Source organism: Vulpes vulpes, chromosome 11 (genome assembly GCF_048418805.1).
Source record: "Vulpes vulpes isolate BD-2025 chromosome 11, VulVul3, whole genome shotgun sequence".
Lineage (NCBI taxonomy): Eukaryota > Metazoa > Chordata > Mammalia > Carnivora > Canidae > Vulpes > Vulpes vulpes.
The window spans coordinates 24332616-24345707 of NC_132790.1; the positions used below are offsets into that span (position 1 = coordinate 24332616).

A 13092-nucleotide genomic window follows, 5' to 3' on the forward strand; every position below is an offset into this window, starting at 1 on the left:
ATAGGGTAAACTCAGCCTCCCCAGGGTGATGGAAAAGTGGATTCATAGCATTGCTGCTTTGCAAATATACCACCTAAACTGGGTTGCCAGAGGAAAGTAGCAGCCTGGCAGTCCTCGGCAGGAAGGCTGACCAATCACCAACAGGTGACTTAAAGGTCAGCAAAGGCCTGAGAGGAGGGGGCACAGCCAGTTTTGCCCCCTCACTCTCTTATACTGCAGCGTAAGGAAGCGAGGCTCAGCTGTTTCTGGGGAAATGAAGATGCCACGCACAGCTGGCAGTTATGAATGGCTCTTATAACAACAAGCTGACATCAGTGCTTGGTTTTTAAGATGCATCATTGCATGTTTATTAAACTATTGCTCCATCATATTTATTTGGCTACGAAACAACTCCCAGCCCATACTTCCAAAAGTGGTTTATTAAAAACTAAGCCTTGAACATTAATACTCAAAAGCACCCTTGAGAATCAATAATAATGCTGCAGATAAAATGAAAGGGAATCAAAGCCGTAAGTCTTGGTGGGGCCTGCAGCTGACTTTCAACACTTTCTTCAATGTGCAGGCAGCTAGAGTGAGGAGGAGCACCAAGAATGTGGCAATGGGTGTGGGGTAGCCACCCAAAACATGGGACTTCCTGTCTAAAATGTGGACGTGGTAGCAAGGAAGAGAGGATATCTTGTGGCCCCTCGTTTTATAGAAAGGGCCAAAAAAGGTCAAGATGAGGCCCAGTGCAGGCTACTAATTTCACCAAAAATAAAACCTCTGCCCCTAACCAACAGGCCCATACTGATGCCCTATGCTGGCCTCGGTCTGAGCATCTATCCTGGACACAGACTGCCCAGCCCTGGCACCAGGCGAAGCCCCAACCTAAGTCTTGTCCCTGCCAAGAACCTCAGATCCAACCTACCAGTGGTCTAAGCGGCCCAGCTGAGCCAGGCCAGAAGAATGCAGTTAGCTCCTGAGCAGGAGTCCAGGATGTGCACCCCAACCCTTTGGGCAGATCTTTCTAGCCTCAGAAGACCTAACAGGCTTCTTTCAGCTCCCTCCTAAATCCCCAAACCTTTCCATGGGTCCCCACCTGTATTCCAAGGAGGCAACAAACAATAACACATGGCCAGTTCCACAAAGAAATAAGAACAAATGGGAAGATTCGGTAAAGAACCCACAGGATGTGGAAGGGAATATACACCATGTCCTGCTAAGAACAAGACAGTGGAAGGATCCAGAGATGTTTGGGGTCAAGAAATAAGGGGACACAGGGCTGACTTCCTACCTTAAAAAATCTAAAGGTTGACCTGGAGCCCAAGTGACTGTGACTATAGGGAAGTTTACAGGGTTCACTTCCCAGATTACTATGAGGATTTCCTCTAAGGCAGTCACCACTGGAGGAATGGGTTCACCCAGCTCAGGCTCTCTTGTGGGAGAGAGCAAGTCCTGGAGATCCAACACTCACCTGCTGACTTCTTGGACATTGTTGGCACGAGCAGCTTCCATCAGGGCTATATCTGAAAAGAAAGGGGGCACTGGTCAGATCCCTGGCCAAGACCTACCATCAGAGCTGCATGGGGGGCCCAGGAAAACAATGGAAATGGAAGCACTTGAGAAACATGGGCTTTAGGGCACCAGGATGGCATAGTCGGTTAAGCATCTGACTCTTGGTTTCAGCTAGGGTCATGATTTCAAGGTTCTGAGACTGAGCCCTGCTTCAGGCTCCACACTAAGTGCAGAGTCTGCTTGGGTTCCCCCCCCCCCCGCCAATAAAAATAAATTTAAAAAAAGAAAGAAAAGAAACATGGCTTTAACAAGAAAAATGATGCCAAGGTATATTAAGAGAAAGCTAATCATCCCCCGCCTGCATGGTATCCACTGTTAATCTGTCTTCCACATTCATTACATACCCTAATTTTGTAACTCTTATCATACAGGTGATCCAGGTAAAGTGCTAGCAACTATGTGTAGTCTATGGCAAATGCTTGATAGATGAATCCCTTCACTCATTAGCTAGAAAGCTCAGACTAATACATTTCACAAGGCTGTCATTGTTATTAGTCATTCCCCTACCTTGTCCCACTTTCTCCCCCAACTGATTTCTCAACCTATTTTTTTTTTAAGATTTTATTTATTTATTCATGAGAGACACACAGAGAGAGGCAGGCTCCACGCAGGGAGCCCAAAGTGGGGCTCAATCCCAGGACTCCAGGATCATGCCCTGAGCAGAAGGCAGACAAACGCTCAACCACTGAACCACCCATGCATCCCTCTCAACCTAGTTTTGATTCTCGTATCACAAGTCACCAACCCGACACCAAGAACAGAATGGGTTGGAACAGGCAGGGGTGTGGGTTCCTCTGAGAGTTAAGAGTCTTGACAAGGAGTCAGGAGGCCTGGCTCCAACAGCCTGCCCCTATTCCCTGCTCTGTGGCAGCACTTTTCCCTCTCAACTCCAGCCTCCATGACTATAAGTAGACGCAGTAATTCTTGCCCTGCAAGCCTCACAGGATGCCGAGGAAATGAAATGATGGTTGAAAAATCTGCCAACTCCTCAGTGCCAAGCTCAGAAAAAGGGAGACCCAAAGCAGAGGGTGGCAATTCCTTAGGAATCACCTAGCAGAAAAGCAATGCTAAGCCCGGCCTAGCCTGAGCAGCCTACAGGCTGTTGGCACCACCTTGTGGCCACAAAGAAAAACTGCCCGGCTCAGAAAAACTCCATAGTAGAGGCAAATTTTTTTCAAATACCCATGGAGCGCTATATGCCCAGCAAGGTTTTGAGCTCCATTGGGTGAACACTGGAGACTCATACCCAGCACTGCCTCAGAGAGTTCTCAGTCCAGCCAAGAGACTCATCCAGTGAAACATGAGAGGAGGCATTGCAGTAGGGTAGAAAGAGCAGGATAGGAGACAGACAGACCTGAACTCCCACCCCAATTCTGCCACTTACTTGTTGTATGACCGAGCCAACTCATCTAATCTCCTGAGCCTCAGTTTCCTTATGTGAAGAGCAGGGATAATAAGATAGCCACCATGTCATGAATATGCAAACCAGATCTGTGGTTCAAAAATTAGTGTCTCCACCCCATCTGTCAGCCTAGACTCCAGGGTCAGGTCTCTCCTGTTATCTTCCCCCATGGTTCTCCAAGCACACATCCAAGGATGCTCAGGCAGCTTTCAGTTGGAAGAGGAACAAAGCTTCCTCAGAGATCACTGTATCCACTCCTCCCTCACTCTGCAGAAACGAGTGGCTTTAGCAAGGTCACTGGGGGAATGAGGAAGGAGCTGAAAACCAGGGCCTCCAGCTCCTACATGGTACAGTTTCTACCACAATGTACAAAGGGCCTGAGCTTACCAACTCCAAATCAGGGTATAGCATAGGCTAGCAAAGTCTGAAGGGTTGGAAGTGATCAGGGTTTGGTCAGTACCTATTTTAGTAAGTAGAAAAAGTACAAATTGGAGCTCCTAGGAACCTCTAAGGCAAGATCCTGAACACCTTCCCAAATCATCAAAGCATACTAGCCTTGGGACATTCCCTGCTCATGAATTTTCCATGGCTCTCCACTGCCTACAGGAGAAATTCCAAACCCTCCAAAAACCATCCTATCTGACATCTGGGCCCCACTCCATCTGCTCTCATCTCATTCCAAAGACCCCCTGTCCTCCAACCAGGCTGGCTACTTTGCTGGCCTCTGCACACACCACACTGACCTGTGACTCCCATATCCATGAAGCTTTTGCATGCAATACAATCCAACTCAAGACACATTTATGGAGTACCTACTAAGTTCCAGGTGCTATGGTGGACAAACGATGTTGAAAGCATTAGAGGAAGGAACTTGTATCAACCTGAAAAAAAGATAAGCTGCATTTCTTGCTCTCACAGAGCTCACAATGTCACTCTCCTTTTCATCTCTTGCTTCATCTTACAGAACTCAAGTTCAAATTCCCCATCCTCCAGGGGTCTCCACCAATTTTCTAGGAATGCCTTCGTGACCCTGCTGGCCCTCAAATCCCCCAACAACACATTGTCAGACCCACTCACCAGAACCACAGGCCTAACTGCCTGCATGGTCTCCTTAAATGACTTTGTGCTGTTAGAAGTTCCACACCTCCCAAAATTGGGCTCACAGAGGGTATTCAAAAAATGCTCAAAGTTATAGAATTACAGCACGCCTAAGCTAGAAGAGCCCTTAAAGTCTATTTCAACTCATAATTTTGTAGATGAGGAAACAAACAGCCTATGAGGATAGAGAAGCAAGAGTCCAAAGCCACAGTGGGAGTTAGGAGTAGAACCAGAACAGGATCTCAGAGGTCCTTACTTCCAACTCAGGACCCTTCCTTTACAGCTGGCCACACCCTGCTAAATAAACTAAGTTCAAGGTAGTCCCCACTCTTGCTCCCAAGTCTCAGAGCTTGGGACGCATGGAACCTATGAACACCATGCTTCCCAGCCTTCCCCCTTGAGGAATAGCCGAGAATCTGAGTGACTGGGCTCATACAGGCCAGAAATCTGGCTCTCTGCCTGCTTTCCCAGTCCCTCCTCAGCTCCATGCATGCAGGGGAGATGCCAAACTGGGTCTGCCATCCCTCATGGTTACTTTGGGTCTCTAAGGATCCAACTTCCTTGTATTTCTTCTCCTGCCAACAGCCTGGCTTGGCAAGATCACCTCACACCTGAGACCACAGACAACAAAACCCCTGAAGAGTCTGATGAGCAGCCCCCTGGCTGCTGAACTCCAAGACTCAAAACAACAGCACTGTAAGAGTACTGAGAAATCAATTCTTTACCGTGTAAGGGGCGGGGGGGGGCTGAAACCAGGGAGCAGCAAGGGGTGAGCGGTGGCAAAGCTGGCATTGAAACCAGGTCTCTACTTCCTTTCTTAGGCCACGTTATGGGAAAAACGTCTCTAAACTATCTAGTAGTTGCCATTAGAACACATGGCGGTTTCCTGGAGACCTCTTAAGAGAGGAATTTGGCCGGGCTGAGTATTAGAGCATAAAAGGACCATGCTCTAATTTTAGATGTCTCATCCAACGTTTCCATTGTACAGATGGACAAAGTAATGACCAAAGAAACGAGGTGACCTATGATAGGAAGTTATACAACTCAGGCACTGAGCTCTCCAGTTCACCACCCTGCCCCGGTAACCAGACGATGTCTGGGTCCCTCAGGACTGAAGCTCTGCTGGTCTAAATCTATAAGCAACACTTGCCCTCCAAAGATAAGTCAGGTCATTCCTCCCGCCTCTGTCTTCCTCGAACCCAGACTGCACGGATAATCACCCTTGTTGGACGGGCTCTTGCTGTAACAGTGAACCACTAGCGCCGTGGCCAGGGCCCACATGCTCAGTCCGGCCCTGTTGGGGACCCTGTTCCAGCTGTCCTGTCCCGGGAGTGTTTCTTCTGGGCTAGGAAGGCGTCCCCACGTTGCGGCTACGAGGCACTGGGTCTCGGGGCGTCCTCCCTGGCGCCCCCAGGTGGCTGCCCCTTCTCCGGTGAGGAAGGCTGGCGATGATCCAGGGCGCCCCCAGACGGCCGCCCTCAGCCACTGCGGCTCCCCGCGGCCCGCGGTGATCACACTCTGGCCGGAGGCACTTCCATGACTCCGGAGCGATGGGGACCTAAGCAGCTGGAGAAGGAGCCGCGGCGCCGGCGCTGTTCTCCTCAACACCAGGGACCCCAGCATCCTGATAGCTGCTTCCATCACCCCCTGGTGCCGGCCCCTATGCTGGCCGCGTCCAACATGGCTGCCGCGGCGCGTTCGAAGACGCCGCGAACGCGGTGGAATTCTGCAGTACTTCACGGGAGTGGTAGTCCACAGCCTTAGATTTTTCCGCAGCTGGAGAACAAATAAACTGCATTTCCCAGGAAGCCATGGAACTCGCGTCACAAAGACGGTCGACTTAGAGAAGCCCGGTGCATGTTGGGAAATGGAGTTCGAGTGAGGGGGCGTGGTAAAAGGGGAAATGCCTGAGTGGAACGTGGAGATTAGAATTAAGGTTCGAATCCCAGATCCTCCCGCCAAATTTAGTTAACATATGCGGCGCAGTTTCAGGGATCTTCAGCAGAAAGCCTATTATGAAACATATGCTTATTTCTTTTAGCCTATTCTCTTTTTAACCTGGGGCAGCTTTTCAAAAAAAGTTGTCTAGGATAACCAGTATACCTGTAATAGCAATTCTCTTTATTTTCCTACACAGACTTCCTCTCAGTTAAACAGATAAGTCCTAGTCTTGCTTTCTCACTTGTGTTATTTTCAAAGGGTTTTCAGGTGGGCTGTCGCATCGCATCTCATGACACCTGCATGCGGGGAAGTTGGGTAAGGAATGTTACTCCTGTTTACCTTCAAGAGGATTGCCTGTGTCAAATGAGATAATATGTAGACCGACACTGTCCCTGGCTCACAATAGGTCTTCAAGAAATGACAGCTAGAATTGTTTTCCCTGCTCTAGGGGTGCTTTGGATTCCCTACTGTAAACTAATCTTTAAGTTTTTATTTAAATTCCAGTTATCATACAGTGTAATGTTAGTTTCAAGTGTACAATATAGTGATTCAACACTTAATACAACACCGGTGCTCATCTCAGCAAGTGTATTCCTTAATCCTATTACCTATTTTACCACCACCCCACCCACCTCCCCTCTGGTGACCATCAGTTTGTTTTCTGTAGTTGAGTTTCTTGAGGGTTTCCCCGCTTTGTTCATTTGTTTTGTTTCTTACATTCCATATATGAGTGAAATCATATTGTATTTGCCTTTCTCTAACTGACTTATTTCGCTTACCATAATACTCTCTAGCTCCATTCATGTCCCAGCAAATGGCAAGATTTCATTCTTAAAAATACGGAATACTTCAGGAATTTGCATGGCATTCTTATGCAGGAGTCATGCTAATCTTTTCTGTATTGTTCCAATTTTAGTATATGTGTGGCCAAAGCAAGCACCCTATTCTAAACTTCCTTTTTTTAAAATTTTATTTAAATCCAATTAATTAACATATAATATCTTTTTGGTTTCAGAGGTAGAGGTCAGTGAGTCATCAGTCTTAAATAATACTCAGTGCTCATTACATCACATGCCCTCCTTAATGTTCATCACTCAGTTATCCTGTTCCCCGCTCTTCCCTCCAGTGACCCTGTTTGTTTCCTATGATTATGAGTCTCTTACGGGTTATCGCTCTGATTTTGTCTTGTTTTATTTTTTCCTCTCTCCCACTATGATCCTCTGTTGTTTGTTAAATTCCATATATGAATGGGATCACATGATAATTGTCTTTCTTGGATTGACTTGTTTCACTTAGCATAATATCCCCTAGTTCCATCCATGTCATTGCAAATGGTAAGATTTCATTTTCTTTTTAATGGCTAAGTAGTAGTCCATTGTATATCTATATATATACTATATCTTCTTTATCCATTCATTTGTCAATGGACACCTGGGCTCTTTCAATAGTTTGGCTATTGTAGGTAGACATTGCTGCTATAAACAGTGGAATGCATGTGCCCCCCTTAGATCACTACATTTGTATCTTTGGGATAAATATCAGTAGTGTGATTGCTGGGTCATAGGGTAGCTCTATTTTCAACTTTTTGAGGAAATTCCATACTGTTTTCCAGAATGGCTGCACCAGCTTGCATTCCCACCAACAATTAACAAGGATTCCTCTTTCTCCTCATCCTCGCCAACATCTGTTGTTTCCTGACTTGTTCATTTTAGCCATTCTGACTGGTGTATTTCATTGTGGTTTTGATTTGTATTTCCCTGATACCGAGTGATGTGGGGCATTAATTCATATGTCTATTGGCCACTTGTATGTCTTCTTTGGAGAAATGTCTGTTCATGTCTTCTGTCCATTTCTTCATTGGATTATTTATTCTTTGGGTGTTGAGTTTGATAAATTATTTATATATTTTAGATACTAGTCCTTTATCTGATTTATCACTTGCAAATATCTTCGACTCTCAATACCTACTCCATTCTGTAGGTTGTCTTTTGGTTTTGCCAACTGTTTCCTGTGCTGTGTAAAAGCTTTTTATCTTGATGAAGTCCCTTTAGTTCATTTTTGCCTTTGTTTCCTTTGCCTTTGGAGACATGTCTAGCAAGAAGTTGCTGTGGCTGAGGTCAAAGAGGTTGCTGCCTGTGTTCTCCTCTAGGATTTTGATGGATTCCTAACTCACATTTAGGTCTTTCATCCATTTTGAGTTTATTTTTGTGTATGGTGTGAGGAAATGGTCCAGTTTCATTCTTCTCCATGTGGCTGTCCAATTTTTCCAACAGCATTTATTGAAGAGACTGTCTTTTTTCCATCGTATATTCTTTCCTGCTTTTTCAAAGATGAGTTAACCATAGAGTTGACAGTCCATTTCTGGGTTCTCTATTTTGTTCCATTCATCTATATGTCTGTTTTTGTGCCAGTACCATACTGTCTTAATGATCACAGCTTTGTAGCACAGCTTGAAGTCCAGAATTGTGATTCCACCAGTTTTGGTTTTCTTTTTCAGCAATCCTTTGGCTATTCAAGGTCTTTTCTGGTTCCATACAAATTTTAGGATTATTTGTCCAACTCTGTGAAATAAGTTAATGGTATTTTTATAGGGATTACATTGAATGTATAGATTGCTCTAGGTATCATAGAGATTTTAACAATATTTGTTCTTCCCCTACTCTAAACTTCTTGCAGGCAGAGATGGAGTTTTTCATTTCTGATCCTTTAGTAAGGAACTCAGTTAATAGCTGTTAAAAGGACAAATGACTTATTAAGGTACTCAATAGCAAAAGCATTTTGACCTTCCTATTTTAAGAGATTCCCAGGACATCCTGTCTTATTAACCACTCTACTCACTATAGCAGCTTCACCCTCCCTGTATTCTTAGAATACTTATGCTTCCCAGTTTAGGGCTGGTCTCAGCCAGAAGGGTGATCTCTGAGCTCTCATTACCAGGTAGGTCACAAGATGATGGTAAGTTTGCAGCACTCAGCCCCTCCTACTGTAGACAACTTTCCAGAACCCTTCAGTTTACTGCATAACTTGCACCACTGGGTGATCTCAAAGCACTTGCCCAATGAATCCCTCATTTGATTTTCACAAATAACATCCATGAGGAGGGGGCAAGGCAGGATTGAGTTAGAAGAAAACATAAATTAAACAAATAACTGGAGTAGGAAAGTTTTCTGGGTGTGACACAAAACTCAGAACCCATAATAGAAAAGATATATCTGACTCTACAAAAAAAAAAATTCTAGTAGTGAAATATACACAGTGAAAAAATGACTAGCTGGGAAAAAATATATTTACCCCACAGTGATGAAGGGCTAAATAATACAGAAAAGTCCTATAAAATATGCAAAAGACCTACCATACAAGAGATAAATGGACTAAAGCAATGCCTGTGCTAGCTTATACTGTGCCTTTGTGCAAAGTAAAGAACAGGCCTCCCTGAGGAGTCACAGCATGCATGACTAGCTGAGCTGTGTGCTGCTAGATTTCAGCTTAAACTTCCATGAACTGCATATCCAAACTTAGCAGCCTTGAGCAGCCTCAAGCAAAAGACATGACCAAAGAGCTCACAAGAAAAAATTACAACTTGTATTTAAACATATGAATATATGCTCAACTACACACATAAGAAAGGTACAAATTGGGGATCCCTGGGTGGCTCAGCGGTTTGGCACCTGGCTTCAGCCAGGGCGTGATCCTGGAGGCCCGGGATCAAGTCCCACATCGAGCTCCCTGCGTGAAGCCTGGTTCTCCCTCTGCCTGTGTCTCTGCCTCTCCCTCTCTGTGTCTCTCATGAATAAATAAATAAAATCTTAAAAAAAAAAAGAAAGGTACAAATTAAGCTATATTTGATCCATAGCTTATACCATAAACAAAAATCATCTCGAAATGGATTATAGACCTAAATGTAAAATGTAACCTCTAAAAATTCCAGAAGAAAACATGAGGAAAATCTTTCTGATGTTCAGTAAGGCAAGGATTTCTTAGATACAATACCAAAAACATGATCCATTTTTTAAAAAGATAAAATTTCACTTTGTCAAAATTAAGAGCTTTGGCTCCTCAAAAGCCACTGTTAAGAGAATGAACAGAGGAGCACCTGAATGGTTCAGTCAGTTGAAGGGCTGACTATTGGTCACGGTCTCAGGGCCCTGAGATCTAGCATCATCAGTCTCCATGCTCATTGGGGAGTCTGCTTTAGGATTCTCTCTCCCTCCTTCTGCTCCTTCCCCTGCTTGTATTCTCTCTTTCTAAAATAAACAAATATTAAAAGAGAAAGAGAGAATGAACAGAGTAACCACAAAGGGGAGAAAATATTTGGGTTTTTTTTTTGTTTTTTTTTTTTAAGATTGTAACCCCCCTAAATTATATTATTATTTGTAAATTATATATCCAATAAAAGACTTCTACCAGAATATAAAAAGGATTTTCAAGCTTTAATACAATTAGAAGAAAATTACCCAATTTTTAAAATGGGAAAAATATTTGAATAGACACTTCACTAAAGTGAAATAAGATAAATACATGAAAAGACTCTCAATACCATTACGACTACTGATTAGGAAAATGAAAATAAAAACTACTGTAAATTATTATGATGTATCTATTAGAATGTCTAAAATTTAAAAGACTGACCCTACCAAATACTGGTGAGAGTGTAGAGCAACTGGAAAGCTCATATGCTATTGATGAGAATATAAAATGGTAGAATTGCTTTGGAGGACAGTTTGGTGGTTTCCTTAAAAGTTAAACATACAAAAAAAAAAAAAAAGTTAAACATACATCTACCATATGATCCAGCCATTCTACTTCAAGGTATTTACCCAAGAGAAAGAGAAACCTATGTCCATACAAAGACTTGATCATTAATATTTTATTAGTGATTCTTAAAAACTGGAAACAAGTGGGGTGCCTGGCTGGCTCATTTAGAGGAGCATGTGACTTCCGATCTCAGGGTTGTGGGCTCCAGCTACATTGGGTGTAGAGATTACTTAAAAATAAAATCTTTAAAATAACAACAATTTTAATTTTTAAAAAAATCTGCTACAAGCAAAAAGAAACAACCTACATGTCTATTGAAATAAGAATGAGGGCAGCCTGGGTGGCTCAGCGGTTTAGCTCTACCTTCAGCCCAGGATGTGATCCTGGAGACCCGGGATCGAGTCCCGCATAAGGCTCCTTGCATGGAGCCTGCTTCTCCCTCTGCCTGTGTCTCTGCCTCTCTCTCTCTCTCCCTCTCTCTCTCTCTCTCATGAATAAATAAATAAATAAATAAATAAATCTTTAAAAAAAATAAACGTGCAGTTTAGTATATGTCAGTTACACTTTAACAAAGACTTTTTATATAAGATAAAGGGGTGCCTGGGACTCTAGATTTCAGCTCAGGTCATGATCTCTGGGATGTGGGATGGAGCCCTGACTCAGAGCTCAGAGCCTGTCTATGGAGTCTCTCCTTCCCTCTCTCTCTACTGCCCACCCCCCAGCACTCTCACTCATACCTCTCTCTCTCTCTCAAAAATAAATAAATAAATAAATAAATAAATAAATAAATAAATAAATAAATAAAATTTAAAACTATAAGGGATGCCTGGCTGGCTCAGTCACTGGAGCGTGCAACTCTTAATCTCGGGATTGTGAATTTGAACTCCACGTTGGGTGTAAAGATTACTTTAAAATAAAATAAAATAAAATAAAATTAAAATAAAATAAAATAAAATAAAATAAAATAAAATAAAATAAAATAAAATAAAATAAAATAAAAAAACAATCTATAAGACATAGTTGACTTATTATATTGGCAAATATATATTTTTAAATATATTGTAAGCATATATATTAAGTATATAGGTATGCTTATGTATGCTATATATATAACATCTGTGGCAGGTTTGTGAAGAAAAAGACATGTTTTTGGTAGGAATGTAAATGGGTACAACTTCAACAAAGGGCTAGCTGACTGACAATATCAAACATTGGAATTTAAAATGCAGATACAAAAAAATAAAATGCAGGTATACTTGCCATGTGTAAAATGAGGAATGTTTCAGGATATTTGTAATAGTAAGAGGCAAGAGAAATATCCCAAGCATTCCTCATTGGAAACAGGTTGAATACAGGAGTTTGATTAAATACATTAAGGTATAGCTAAACTATAGAATATTATTTTTTTGATGGAGTAAAGCCTATCTCTATTATTATTATTATTATTATTATTATTATTATTATTATTATTTTAGATTTTACTTATTTATTCATGAGAGACACAGAGAGGCAGAGACACAGGCAGAGGGAGAAGCAGGCTCCATGCAGGGAGCCTTATGTGGGACCCGATCCGGGGACTCTAGGATCACACCCTCAGCCAGAAGGCAGGCGCTAAACCGCTGAGCCACCCAGGGATCCCAAGCTTATCTCTTTTAATATGGAATACTCTGAGGTATTTTAAGTAGAAAAAGAATCAAGGTATTGAACAGTTGTATACAACCACTGGTGTTATTTGAAAACTAGATATATACATTTATGTGCTTGAATACTTAGGCTATCTGGAAGGGTAATAAAAATAGTTGCCCTGGGGGTGGACGAAATGGAACTTGGGGATAAGGAAGAGAAGTAGGGAGGGAAGGAGAGTTTACTTTTCATTGTACATACTTTCAGGTTTTGTACCATGTGCATATACTGACTATTCAATTAAATCAACCAATCAGGGGCACCTGGGTGGCTCCGGTTGGTTGAGCATCTGCCTCCCGCTCAGGTTATGATCCCGAGGTCCTGGGATCGATTTCTGCATGGGGCTCCCTGTAGGGAGCCTCCTTCTTCCTCTGCCTATGTCTCTGCCTCTCTCTGTGTGTCTCTCATGAATAAATAAACAAAATCTTTAAAAAAAAATCAACAAAACAAGCAACCAATTCCCCTTATTTCTTTATCAATATTTACTTTAAATTAACTTCCAGCATCCAATAGTGGGAGTACATTTTAGTTTCTGACTGAAGCGTTATTTCTCATGTGGAAACACTGACATCTTGTGGACTTTTAAGATAGTGCTAAGAGGGATCCCTGGGTGGCGCAGCGGTTTAGCGCCTGCCTTTGGCCCAGGGCACGATCCTGGA

The 13092-nt window shown here is 42.9% G+C and overlaps 1 protein-coding gene and 1 non-coding gene across 4 annotated transcripts in view; both read right to left on the reverse strand.

The window, feature by feature from the left end:
• Nucleotides 1-8556, reverse strand: part of CLPB (ClpB family mitochondrial disaggregase) — a 147170-nt gene extending 138614 nt beyond the window's left edge. For 2 of the 3 annotated variants that reach the window (XM_026010552.2, XM_072727339.1), the window contains exons 1-2: nucleotides 5275-5831; nucleotides 1454-1505 (exon numbers count right to left, since the gene is read on the reverse strand). In XM_026010552.2, the coding sequence (XP_025866337.1) occupies nucleotides 1454-1505; nucleotides 5275-5695 (473 nt within the window). In that variant the 5' untranslated portion in view covers nucleotides 5696-5831. Of the gene's footprint in view, nucleotides 1-1453; nucleotides 1506-5274 lie in introns of all 3 variants that reach the window. The other variant, XM_026010551.2, reaches the window with a different exon arrangement.
• Nucleotides 6829-6937, reverse strand: LOC112928774 (U6 spliceosomal RNA). The gene has a single exon (XR_003236783.1). It is a non-coding gene; the product is annotated as a U6 spliceosomal RNA (small nuclear RNA).
• Nucleotides 8557-13092: the final 4536 nt, after the last annotated feature.